Here is a 13,828-nt window from a genome sequence, read left to right on the forward strand (position 1 = left end):
CTCCTGCCGCTCCCTACCCAGAAGCTCTCTTCCAGGAGACCTGGCTAGCTGAAGCCCAGGTACCAGCAAGGCAGCTTGTTTCCTGTGGAAAGTCTTACTGTTTGATGGCTTGGACCCCTGCTTCCTGCATGCTAAACCAACAGACTTTTTGAGAGAGCTCTATGAACAAAACCACTGTCAGCCTGGAATAAAAAGGACCTGGAAAGGAGAGATGAAAGGAGAAACAGCCATAAGAGGAAAACCATGGAAGCCGAGATCTGGAATTAAGACTTCACCTTGGGGGAAGCGGACTTGGCCCAGTGGTTAGGGCATCCATCTACCACATGGGAGGTCCACGGTTCAAACCCTGGGCCTCCTTGACCCGTGTGCATCTGGCCCATGCACAGTGCTGATGCACACAAGGAGTGCCATGCCACGCAGGGGTGTCCCCTGCATAGGGGAGCCCCACGTGCAAGGAGTGCACCCCGTAAGGAGAGCCGCCCAGCACGAAAGAAAGTGCAGCCTGCCCAGGAATGGCGCCGCACACATGGAGAGCTGACACAACAAGATGATGCAACAAAAAGAAACACAGATTCCCGAGCCACTGACAACAGCAAAGAACTCGCAGCAAAATAGACATAGAGAACAGACAACTAGGGTGGGGGGGAAGGGGAGAGAAATAAATAAATCTTAAAAAAAAAAAAAAAAAGACTTAACCTTGGGCCAAGAGAGGAACCCCACCCATGTGTACATGGGTGAGTTTGCCCCAGCAGTTGAAGAGGGTAGATGTTCCTGTCTGATGTTCTGGGAGAGTTTTGCTGCCCCAGGGTACAGAGAAGGTGGAGCACATTCCCCAAGAATTAAGGCGGTTAATGTCAGCACCCCACAGGTCTAAGAGGGGTGGACCTATCTCCCAAAGGTTAGGGAAGGTCAGGTGGTCAACTCATTGCTCTGAAAAGGTTGAGCCTGTTTGCCAAAGGTTAGGGAGAATGTTGTCTTCATGTCACTGTACTAGGGGGGTTAAGACTCTAACCCAAAGATTGGGTGAGGTGTGGCAATCATCCCAACACTCTTGGAGGGACAGGTCTGGAGCTTGGTGGACACCCAGATGCTTGATGAGGGTGGAACCAAGAAAATGGTCATTGGGCAAGATTGTGGAAAGGGTGGATCCCCATAATGGACCCAAGGAGAAGAAACCATCATCTTAAGAATGAGTCTCCACCACCCTCCCTCAGATGCACGGTGGTGGAGATCAAAGAGTGGGAGGAGCTGCCATAGCGCCGTTGGGAAATGTAGAGGGGGCAAGAAGGGAAGTTGCTACAGATGCTGTTCAGCCCCATGGTGGTGAGCTGAGGACAATTTTAAGAAGACTGAGGTAAGCACCAAAAATGTCATCTGAAATGTTGCCAGCATTTATTGAGACTACTAATGTTGAAAGAAGGCAAGATGTAAATGAAGATCAAGAGGAGAGTCAGAAGCTAAAATTATGTGAAGGGTTTGAACCTATATTTAAACGACAAATGAAGAAGCTAATAAAACAGAAACAATGGGAAGAACAACGAGAACTCTGCAAACAAAAGCGGAAAGAAAAATGCAAGAGAAAAAAATTAGAGCAACAATGTCAACTGGAATCAAACTCAAACTCAGAAAGAAATGACAGAAAACGTGTTAGAAGAGATGTTGTTCACAGCACACTTCGCCTTATCATTGACTGTAGTTTTGATGACTTGATGGTATTAAAGGACATTAAGAAACTTCATAAACAGATTCAACCATGTTATGCAGAAAACCGACATGCATTGCATCCTGTGCAGTTTTACTTGACAAGCCATGAAGGCCAGTTGAAAAAGAACATGGATGAAAATGACAAAGAATGGGTCAACTGGAAGGAGATCCACATCAGACCAGAGCACTACAGTGAACTCATAAAGAAGACCTGATTTATCTTACATCAGATTCACCTAATGTACTGAAGGAATTAGAAGAATCAAAGGCCTATGTAATTTGAGGATTAGTAGATTACAATCATCACAAGGGACTCACACAAAAACAAGCATCAGATCATGGAATTGATCATGCACAACTCCCCCTTGCAAACTTTGTGAAGATGAATAGGCAAAAAGTTTTGGCAGTCAATCGTGTATTTGAGATTATTCTGGAATACCTATAAACAAGAGACTGGCAAGAAGCATTTTTTACTATATTATGCCAACAGAAAGCAGCTGTTCCCACAGACAAAGTCTGTGAAAGTTCTTCACATGAGAAGAACTCTGCCAAGGTTAGAGGTGGATTGGACAGTGATTCCAGTGAGGAAGAATATAGCAGAAATGAACTAGAATCAGCACATGAAGAAGAAAAGCAGGATAAAGAAAATAGCACTGAATCTACAGTGAATGTTGTATTATACTAGTGTTATCTGTTTCTCTTTTAGTTGAGGAAAAATTAGAAGAAATTGAGGTCTTTGTTGAATATTTAGAATTGGAAGAAATTTATTTCCTTTTATTTCTGTTGTGAGTTAAAAACGTATTTTTTTAAAAAGCTGCATGCTCAGTTTTTTCCATTCTGTAAGAAAACTTTTTTTGGTTTTGCATAATGAGATTTAAATGTGGGCTTTTAAAAAATTGTTTTCTAAGCCTCAAGAATTTCTAGGGAATTTTACTTTATTACTATACCTTCATTTTCTTTCATTTCCTAGATTGTATTCTTCAGAACATACTTTCTGATCTTCAGTTTTATTATTTTATGTTCATAGCAATGTCTTTCTAACATATTGGCTACTTATCTGTGGAGGTAGATATTCATAAATCTCCCATAAGGCTACCAGAATATTCTGTTACCCACTATTAGTTTGCAGACTTCATGTTCAATTTAGTTATTTCAAAGGAATGTAGTGATTTTAGGAAGAAGTATCAGATTGATAGACTTAATAATTTATTTGCTTTAGACTATCAAGCCCATATCTGTTCCTCCTTTGCTATGCATTTTCATAGTTCTGGAGCAATCACTGAATTTTTTCTCTAATAGTTTTGGATATGTGTCTAACTGCCTAGTATCATGTAGTATCATGGCTCTATGCTTTTGAGTTAATATTAATAGTGCAAGACTGGAAATGTGGTGAATGTGTACGTATATATGCATATACACATAAATATTTTATGCATAGTATTAAAATTAACCACAAAAAAAAAAATGAGTCTCAGACTGAAATCAAATGGAGGATGCCCTGCAGGTTTACTGAACTGTAGAGGACCCATTCCTCATGCTTCCCTCCCAATTTCTCCTTATTGTAATGAAAATGTTTATCCTTAGTCTGTCCATTTGTGTACTGGAAACAGATGAATTGTTTTATAAGTTTCAGAGGTCTGTAGCAGACAGGACTTTGCCCCAAGACAAACTGTATTTCTTTAAAATGATTGTGATATGATTTAATACTTGCATTGTTACTGGTTTAAGGTTTTTCAAATATTGTAATGTCTTTTTGGAATTCAGAGGGTGGAGTGTAGCAGTTTGATATGGTTATGAATTCCAAATATAGATATTGGATTATGTTTGTAATCTGATCTGTAACCTGGGCATGGATTGAGTTATGATTAGGGCATTGAGTCTCCACCCCTTGGTGGGTGGGGACTCACATAAAAGGCATGGCAAAGAACAGAGCTGAGGGTTTCTGATGTTGGAGTTTTGATGTTGGAGTTTGATGCTGAAGACTTAAGCTGGAGCCTCCGGAAGTCAACACGCAGAGGAAAGAAAAGCCAGCCCCAGGAAGAAAGGAACCTTGAACCCGGAAAAAAGCAAACCCCAGGAACATAGGAACCCAGGAAGCTTGAACCCTCACAGACATCAGCAGACATCTCGCTCCAAATAGACTTTGGTGAGGGAAGTAACATGCTTTATGACCGGGTATCTGTAACCTCCTACCCCAAATAAATTCCCTTTTTAAAAACCAACCAATTTCTAGTATTTTGCATCAGCACCCCTTTGGCTGACTAATACATGGTGTTTAATCTATTCACGTTGAATGATATTACTGTAAATGCATATTTCCTTCCACCATTTATTCTTTGGTTTTCATAGGTCAAATCTATTTTCATCTGTCTTTTTACTCTTTTGGTTATACTTCCTGCTAGTCTTTCTTCTCTACTCTCCTCCAGGGTTCTCTTGCCTATCTTTTTCTTTCAGCTCTAAGGCTTCCTTTAATATTTTCTGCAAGGTGGATTCTTTTTTATGAACTCTCTTAGTTACACTTTGTTTGTGAATATTTTATGCTCACCTTCATATGTGAAGGACAGTTTTGCTAGATAAAGGATCCTTGACTGGCAGTTTTTCCCTTTCAGTATCCTAATTGTATCATACCACCATCTTCTCACCTCCATGGTTTCTGATGAGAAATCTGCACTAAGTCTTACTGGGTATCCCTTGTATGGTTTACCGCTCCCTTGCTGCTCTCAGAATTTTCTCTTTATCTTTCACATTTGACATTCTGAGTAGTATGTGTCTTGGAGTAGGTCAATTTGGATTTATTCTAATCGGAGTATGCTGCGTTTCTTGGACATGTAAGTTCATTCCTTTCATGAGAGTTGGGAAATTTTCAGCTATTATTTCCTCAAATACTCTTTCTGCCCCTTTTCCCTTCTCTTCTTCTGGAACTCCCATGACACATATGTTGTTACATTTCATGTTGTCATTCAACTCCCTAAACTCCCACTCAATTTTTTCCTTTCTTTTTTCTCTGAGTTCTTTTCTCTCAATTTCAGCCATTCTGTTTTCAGTATCACTTATTCTTTCTTCTATCATTTCAAGTTTTTTTTTTTTTTTTAATGTCGTTAAGGTGTTTTTTTATCTCACCTATTGTAACTTTTATTCCCATGAGCTCTGTTACTTTTCTATTCAGGATTTCAAATTCTTCTTTGTGCTTGTTCTATATCTTCTTGATTTCCTTTCTCTCTTTAGCCATATTGTCTTTCAATTCATTTATTTGATTTTGGAAATTTTGTGTATCACCTTAATTAGTTCTCTCAAATCCTGTGTGCCTTCTGTGGCTTTGATATATTGCTTTTCTTGGGCCTTGTCTTCCATTTTCTTTGTATTGCTCATAATTTTTGCTGATGTCTAGCCATCTGACTAGGTTGGAAGTTTATTCAGATGCTCAATATCTCTTTCTTTCATAGGAATTTAGTGGCAGGAAGCTGTGCATTACTGCTGCTCTTTGACTCTTGGTTCAACCTAGATCATTAGGATTGTCCTTGTTAGTTGCTCAAAATTGGGCTCTGGACCCAGTAATGGGTTGCAGACCCTCTTCCTAGAGCTTTGGGAGGGAGGCTATAAAGGCCAGGGAAAGCCTCTCTTATTTATTTACTTCTAATTTCCTAATGGAGCATATTTGATTCTGCAATGTGAGAGAGGTTTGCTTTAGTACAAAGCCCACAAGAGGCTGGGCCCATGGAGCAGTTCAAGAGGAGACAGTGATCCCAGAGGGAAAGGAGAGACCTAAGCAGAGAATGGCAGGCATCTTGCTTCACCATGTGGCAACACACCAGGATCAACAGTAGTGGACTTTGGTGAAAAAGCATCTCTGATTGTGCCTCAGATTGGTCTGTTCATGGCCTTAGAACTTTTGGCTTTTACCCCCAAATAAATCCCCTTTATAAAAGTCATCCCATTTCTGGTACCTTGCATCAGCACCCCTTTGGCAAACTAAAACACCATGTGAGGGGATTTTTTTCAAAGGTGCAGTAAGCCTTTCTGTAATTTATTTAGTAATTGCCTGTGAGAGGGTAGCATGGTCAAATACTTTCAAGGACCAGTAGAGAATGGCCATAATTAAAGTCCATGGGTTTTAGAGAAGGGAGCTTAATGGAGACTTGCTAAACTGGGGCCTAAAACAAAACAAAACAAAACAAAATTATTGTCTGAAACTTCTGGAGGCTAGAAATCCAAAATCAACATGTCAGTAGGGCTATCCACCATCAAACCCATAAGCAGGCTGACAATTCTTAGCATCCTTGGCCTCTAAATGCGTCTACCACCTTATGTCTTTGCATGGCCTTGTGTTTGTCTACCTGTGTCTAATTTCACCCTACTTAAAAGGACTACCCTTTTGGGATTAGGGCCAATTCTAATCCTGGTTGACCTCATCTTATCTAGCCATGTCTTCGGAGATACTATTTCCAAATAGGTTTACATATTCTTGGCGGGAGTTAGGATTTGAATATACCTTTGGGGGGACACAATTCAGGCCATAACACCATGGAAATATTCTGAGATGGTGCCCATTCTGGCCCGCTAGGGTTGGTGACTTCACCACTCTCAGTGAAAACTACCAGATAACTGCTAATATTCATTGCTCATATTGTTACTTGATATGCTGATGACTTCAGTTCCAGTTGAGAAATACTTTATTCCCCTTGTTAAACTTCCCTGTGTAGCTTTGGGAATTCAGCTCTCTTCTGGTTAGCATATTCCTGGGTAGGTAAATAAAATACCTAACAGGAAATGGATTTATCCTCTTTTTAAGCAATTACATTGCTGATACCAACATGTTCATTTGGCAGTTCACCTGACATGCTTTACAGTAAGAATTTCAAATTTTCTCCATTATCTATTTAGATTTCCTCACTCCCAGTAATTTTAGAATTCTGGTCTTGTGACACAGAGAATACAGAAGTCTTAACTTTAACATTCCTTCTATATCCTACCCCCAAACCATTTAATATAACCCTCTGGGGTACACATGTATGAAAATGAAAGTATGTCTCTCCTTCTACTTGGGTAAATTCCTCAACTATTGCTAGTGACAAATCCCAATATTCTTTGCATGATAACCAAACCAAGTTTCTCCATAATCTATTTTCAACAAAAGTATCTTCTAGGAAAGTAACTCCCCTTTCATTCCTTCATCCAATTAATATATTGTCACCGTATTTCTTATCTTTAGAAATTAGACCTCTTGGGGGTATTGTCTGTACTCTCTGATTTCATTTTTTCAATCAAAATATATATCCACATCTCTTTGAAAGATGCATTTTGTTCTCTCAGCTCCGCAGCTATGGGGATTAAAATCATTAATGGTGACTTCTAAGACTGTTTAATATGTTCAGTCACAAGTTGAACTGCTCATGTGACACGTACACTTTGGGGTCTCACAGACCTTTCAAAGAGACAACGTTTGAAATTGGAATCCTGATCTTCCCTCCATACTTCATTCACCTGTCCAGTTCCCACCTCAGGAGTTGGCAAGCCCACAATTCAGTTGCTCAGGCTTATTATCCAGAAGTCCGCGCACCATGGGGCGGTCAGCGCTGGGCCAAACGTTGCACTGGAGACGGCATTTCCTTGCTTGCGGTATGCGTGGGCGCGGACTTCAGCATCCTCCAGCGGTGGTCTTTCTGGCAGCTCTTTCACCGGTCCCTCCAACGAACCGGAAAACCACAAGCGCGATGCAGGCCAGTTCCACCCCTTAGCACTTGTCCTAACACGGCCTGCCGGGTCATACTCCGGCCTCGCAGTTCTTATTCCGTAACCTCATGCTGCGTCCTCGGAAACGACGCGGGGCTGAGGCGGCGCTCCAGGTCCCGCGCTCCGCGCCTGGAAGACGACCTGCTGAGGAACGCGCTCCTCGCCAGACTGGCTGTGCGCGGAAACTACCTTACCCAGAAGGCTGTTCTTCGTACGTCCAGCCAATGAGGGCCTAGGGGAGGAGCGAGTCCGCGACGACGCCGGCGGGGGCGGGACTTCCGGCGTCTCGGTCTTGTTCGCCATTTGCTTGTGATGGTTGCGTCCCCGTCGGCCTTGGGGAGCTGACCTCTGGTCCAGGGCCGCTTTCCGGCTCTCGCGTCGCGACCCAGCAGGGAAGGAGGGTGGGGCCCGCCTCTGCACCCTTGTACAAGTCGTGAGCCCCGTCCCCGTCACGGGGTGCCCTCCGCGTCCGCCGGGCCTGAGGGCTCCCTGTGGCCTCCGCACCCGCCCTTCATCCCCGCAGCCGCTAAGGGCCGCGCCCGGGCCTGCATCTTCCACGGCGGAGACGGAGGCTCGGACTGCGGCGGTCAGCCCAGGCCGGCCAGGCAAGGCGGCGTGCGGGTTGGCCCAGCGGTCCTGGGCTCTCTCCTCCCCGGCCCTGCCTGGTCCGTAGAGTCCCTTCATCCAGCGATGGCGTCGCTGATGGACCTGACCCAGGTGAGTGGAGGATGATTTCGGAATTGCCTTCCGCTAGGGCGAAGAGGGCGCCTACAGAGACTGGGAATCAAATAGTTCGCTGGATTTATCTTTGTACCTGTGTTTTGTTGATGCCAAATGGAGCTGGTTTACCATTTAATCTCAATTCTAGAATAGTGTCGGGTCTCAAACAGGTGCTTACTAAGTGGCCGAAGGATGAGTGACGCTTCTTCCAGGAGTCCCCATCATTCTCAGGATGAATCTAATCCCGGTCAGCCCTGGCCCACCACCTCCGAGCTTGTCTCCTTCCATTCTTCCCTTGTTCACTGCTCTTCAGGTACCCCTGCCTGACCATGCTAAATTTCGTCCATTTCCCAGCCTTTGCCTTTTATCTGGAAAACCGTCTCCAGATATCTGAAGGACTGCCCTTTCATGTGCTCACATGCCATTCGTTTGGAGTGCCCTTTCCTGGCAATTCAGGCTAAAGTTGATACTGCCCTGCTTGCCCGTGGGCCAGCATTTTTGTGTAAGGAACCTGGTAAAATTATGAAAGACTTCTTGGGTTTTCCAGGATGTCTTTGGGAGCAAAGAGGAAAAATAATAATCATAACCAAATAGCTGTAATACCTACCCTTGCTTGGATCTGTGATGTGGGTTGACAGGCAATCATAGTGACTTCTCATTTAATCCTCAACTTCTCAGAGATAACTTCTATTATCGTCACTTTTTCACAAGAGGAACTTGAGGCTCAGAGAAGTTACTTGCCCAAGGTCACTCAGTTGTTAAGTACCAGAAACTCACACCCGGGAAGCGGACTTGGCCCAGTGGTTAGGGCAGTCGGTCTACCACATGGGAGGTCCGTGGTTCAAACCCGGGGCCTCCTTGACCTGTGTGCAGCTGGCCCACGCACAGTGCTGATGCGCACAAGGAGTGCACTGCCCCGCAGGGGTGTCCCCTGCGTAAGGGAGCCCCATGCACAAGGAGTGCGCCCTGTAAGGAGAGCCGCCCAGCACGAAAGAAAGTGCAGCCTGCCCAGGAATGGCTCCACACACACGGAGAGCTGACACAACAAGATGGCGCAACAATAACAACAAAAAAAGAAACAGATTCCATGCTGCTGACAACAACAGAAGTGGACAAAGAAGAACATGCAGCAGATAGACACAGAGAACAGACAACTGGGGTGGGGGGGCGGGGAGGGGAGAGAAATAAAATAAATAAATCTTAAAAAAAAAAAACACACACACACCCAGTATGTAGGTTACCAGAGCCTGCGTTTTTACCCATTCCACTACTGACAGAGGGCTAGGAAGCCCTGGCCATGACACCTAAAAGAAATTTTACAAGATTTGCTTCCAGCAGGTGACATTAGGTAATGGTGAGCATTCCAGGAAGAGGAAACTTCTGTGGACAAAGATAAGGTATATTGATTTTTAAGGAGACCCAAAAAAACCTTGCAGTTACTGTTACTCTGCCTCCTCATCCCCCATCTCGTGAGACATGTCCTGGGAGGGCAAGATGATGATCTTTTCTGGATATTCATCCTATCTGCAGCCAGTACAAACATGGATGGTCAGAGGCCTGTGTTTTCATGACCTTAGCCTGTATCATCTTCTGCCACTTTTTTTAAAAGAATTATTTATATCTCCCTCTCACCCCCACCATTGTTTTGTGCTCACTGTCTCTGTGTCCATTTGCTGTGTGTTATTCTGTGTCTGCTTGTCTTCTCTGAGGTGGCACCAGGAACCGATCCTGGGACCTTCCAGAGTAGGAGAGAGTTGCTCGATCTCTTGTGCCACCTCAGCTCCCTAGTTTGCTGCATCTCTTATTTTTTCTTCTCTGTGTCCATTTTTGTTGCATCATCTTGTGCCAGCTCTCTGCACAGGTCAACACTCCTGCATGGGTCAGCACTCTGCGTGGGCCAGCTCTCTACTTGGGCCAGCTTGCCTTCACCAGGAGATCCGGGACTCAAACCCTGTACCTCCCATATGGTATATAGAAGCTCAATCACTTGAGCCACATCTGCTTCCCTGTCTGCCACTCTTGTTCCCTGGTCCTGAAGTATCCTGGCTTCAGGGATATGTGCTGTCAGATCGAAAGAGGGTGGTGATTCTGCAAGTCCCCAGACAAGTGGCGCCCTTCATTGCCTGTCCTGTGAAGACAGTGAGGATGTCTCCACTCCTCTGCCCACATTCACAGAAATATTTCCAGGAGAGCCTGAAGTGGTTTTAACAGCAAAAATGAATGGAGATGCTTCATGACCTTGTTACTGTGGATTTGCTTGGTGATGGGAGAGTGTTGGGTTTACATGATTACACCCTGTCTAGGGGACCCATCTATAAATCCTGCCTCTGTCCAGATCACTGACTTTGACATGAAGATGATGATGGTGCTTACTTTATGGGCTGTGGGAGGATTGATTTTAAAAATCCCAAAGCACACCAAACCTTGAATATTTTCTCTTTAATTCTCACAATTATTTGTGAATTGGGACATGTTATATTGACCAGAAATCGAGGCTTAAGAATGATGTTTCCCTGATGATGCAACTGGAAAATGACCTTATACGGAAGGTTCAATGCGGATCAGCAGAATATCCATGTCTACATAAAATACCATGACTTTAAAATGCTGTTTGACCTAAAGTAAGGGGGAAATGGAAAGGAAAAATGAGTTTATATGGCTACGAGTTTCTAAAAAAGAGTCTGGAGGCTGGCAGAAGGTTTGCCCTCATGCACAACTGAGCAGAGTCAGAGAGACAGATAAAGCAGATACAACCCCCAGATATTGGTTCCTTTGAGGGCTAAAGAGACCCATGGGAGTTATGGTCATGGCCGATGGGGTTAACTACCAGGGCAGATGGCCCCTCTTTGGAAATGGTGTTTATGTGTGATGAATCTGGACTCAGATGGGATCTCCCTTCATAAGACTTTCATGCTAATGTGCTGGAGGTGCAGTTAATGTTGGGGTTTAAGATATATTTAGGGGATTTGAATCTCTGGACTGACAATGTGATAGCCAGATCCTGAGCCTCAACAGACTCCAGCACCTACAATCTGATTTATTGGACTTACCACACTCAGCTAAGATGGAGGTGAAGAAGGACAACCACCACACCATGGAGCCTAGAGTGATTACAACTGAAAATGGGAGGATTGCATCCAGCATCCAGGTGGAATCTGAGCCTCCTCTTGACATAAAGGTGCAATGGACACAACCAATCCAGTGTCCACATAGAAGAGGTGGCATTGGATTGGGAAAAGTGGACATAATGGACAAAGGGTATGGGGAAAGGCAGGAAGAGATGAGAGGTGGAGGCGTCTTCGGGACATGGAGCTGCCCTGGATGGTGCTTCAGAGGTAATCACCGGACATTGTAAATCCTCACAGGGCCTACATGATGGAATAGAGGAGAGTATGGGCCATGATGTGAACCAATGTATATGAGGTGCAGAGGTGCCCAAAGATGTACTTACCAAATCCAATGGATGTGTCATGATGATGGGAACGAGTGTTGTTGGGGGGGCGGAGAGGGGGGGTGGGGGGGTGGGGTTGAATGGGACCTCACATATATATTTTTAATGTAATATTATTACAAAGTCAATAAAAAATAAAAAAATTAAAAAAAAAAAAAAAAAAGAATGATGTTTCCAGGGTCACAGAAGATAAAGTCAGTTTCAGGAGCTTATATTCGAACCTGAGAGGTCTGCCTTCGGATCTGGGACTTTTAGTCTCTGTAACATGGCATGTAAAGCCCTCAACATGTGATAGGCACAGAGTGAGCATCAGTTAGGCTCAGCTTCTGCTGCAAATACCATTATTATTGTTGTCACTTGCATTATTTCCCCATTTCTCTGACATCGCAGTGTGTCCTGTCTCCATTTCACGGTGCATGCAAGATTTGTCTTGTGTCATTCTCCAATGGACCCTACATAGGCAGCTTCTCTCTCTTTCACTAATGTATTCTGTCCAAAGCAATGTGTGCCTTCCCCTTGAGCCCAACACAGAGTTAGGTCCTTAGGAAGTACACAGTTTTTTGGCCCTTGAGTCTCCCTAAACCTTTACCAATGGCTGAGTGATGGTCTCTATTCCTACCCATCAGCCCCAAGGTAAATGCTACTACATCTCTTTGACCTTCCAGGTATCTGTAACCTTTGAGGATGTGGCTGTGACTTTCACACAGGAGGAGTGGGGACAACTGGACCTGACCCAGAGGACCCTGTACCGGGAGGTGATGATGGAGAACTGTGGGCTCCTGGTCTCTCTGGGTAAGTTCTCACCACTTGCTGGTGCAGGAGACCTCACACCTCCTTCGTTCCACCTCTCGCTTCAGGCCTGGCTTGTGAAGGCCTTTGGAGCCTGCCCTCCTCCTCCCCAAAGCCTCAGTCATTCTTGGCCTCACCTCTTTCTGTGTTTCTTTGGGCAAGAAACATGGTTTCCCTTTGAGAAGAATGTGTTGAAAGAAAATGGGGATTTCTCTTGAGATCATGGGGGCAAACATTCCATTTGGGTCCCATGAGGCCTGATAGCAGGAACTGAGAATAACCATGAATATGTCCTGGCTTCCGAGTCCCTCGTTCTTGCTTTTCTCTGTAGGTCTGCTCACATCACTCTTTGCAGAATAGCATTTTTCACTATGCCAAGTTTGTGACAGAGAGTGCCACCCCAGCCCTTGCACACTGTGGCCCCAGATTCCCCATCTGTACTTCTTTATATGTTTATATCGTTTCTCTTTCTCTCTCTGCAGCTGACTACTATGGAGATGTCCATAAAGCAGGAAATGACCACCCGAGCCCATATGTCCCCTAACTTCCCATCCCAGTACCCAGCTCAGGCTAGCCTCGATCTGAGGTCTTTATTCCATATTCTGGAGAGGGATCTGAATGACCAAGCTTCATTGGGTCAGGTGTTCCCACAGCCCAAGACTGTGGGTGATGGGTTGATCTCCAAGGGGTGTGAGTCAAGCAGGCCTCCCAGGAGCCATTGCCATCAGTGCTACTTGGTATTGTTCTAAACAGCCCAATCTTGGTTATGAGGCTTCTTTATTCCCTTGTGCCTTCATGATCATCTTGTTTCCTAAGGCCGGGGCCATGATCCTTAACTGAAAGGAGAGAGAAGTTAAAGCAGTGCTTTCAACAGTGGCGGCATTGCCTCCCAGGAGACATTTGACAATTTCTGGAAACATTTTTGGTTATTACACCTAAAGGGGGGCTGGTACTGATGTCTAGTGAGTAGAGTCCAGGGATGCTTTTAAACATCCTACAATGTTCTGGCCAACCATCACCACCACCACCAAAAAATTATTCAACCCAAGATGTCAATAGTGCCAAGATTGATAAATCCTAACTTAGATGATTCTCTGCTTGAGGATAATAACCATCTTAGACTATTCTGTTTGGGGAAAAATGAGGATTATTCACAAAACTCTGCTTAGGGTAAAATATGCATATTTTTAGAGAACTGGAATTATGTTTTATTTAAGTAAGATGAGATAAAACTGGGGAAAAAAATCAGTAGATTTAGATATTTTATAAAGACTTTTTAAACAATCCTCTATCTGGCCCTGCCAACCCCATCAGTCACATTGCACACTGCTTTCCTCTGAGCGCCCTCTGTCCAGATGTGCTGGGCTTTTAGCTGGTTCCCCCAAGCACATGCCTGCCTGGAACCTCTGTACCTGTTCTTCTCTGCCTCAGAGT

The 13,828-nt window shown here is 44.4% G+C and overlaps 1 protein-coding gene and 1 pseudogene across 1 annotated transcript in view; both read left to right on the top strand.

Annotated features, from left to right (window-relative positions):
* Positions 1 to 1,367: 1,367 nt before the first annotated feature.
* Positions 1,368 to 2,432, top strand: LOC101425330 (tRNA methyltransferase 10 homolog A pseudogene; annotated as a pseudogene).
* A 5,285-nt stretch (positions 2,433 to 7,717) lies between these two features.
* LOC101415247 (zinc finger protein 850) overlaps positions 7,718 to 13,828 on the top strand; it is an 80,491-nt gene continuing 74,380 nt past the window's right edge. Inside the window, 2 exon segments of the mRNA XM_071209017.1 lie at positions 7,718 to 8,151; positions 12,271 to 12,397. Coding sequence (XP_071065118.1) covers positions 8,125 to 8,151; positions 12,271 to 12,397 — 154 coding nt within the window. The 5' untranslated portion in view covers positions 7,718 to 8,124.

This window comes from Dasypus novemcinctus, chromosome 18 (assembly GCF_030445035.2).
Source record: "Dasypus novemcinctus isolate mDasNov1 chromosome 18, mDasNov1.1.hap2, whole genome shotgun sequence".
In the NCBI taxonomy this organism is placed as follows: Eukaryota; Metazoa; Chordata; class Mammalia; order Cingulata; family Dasypodidae; genus Dasypus; species Dasypus novemcinctus.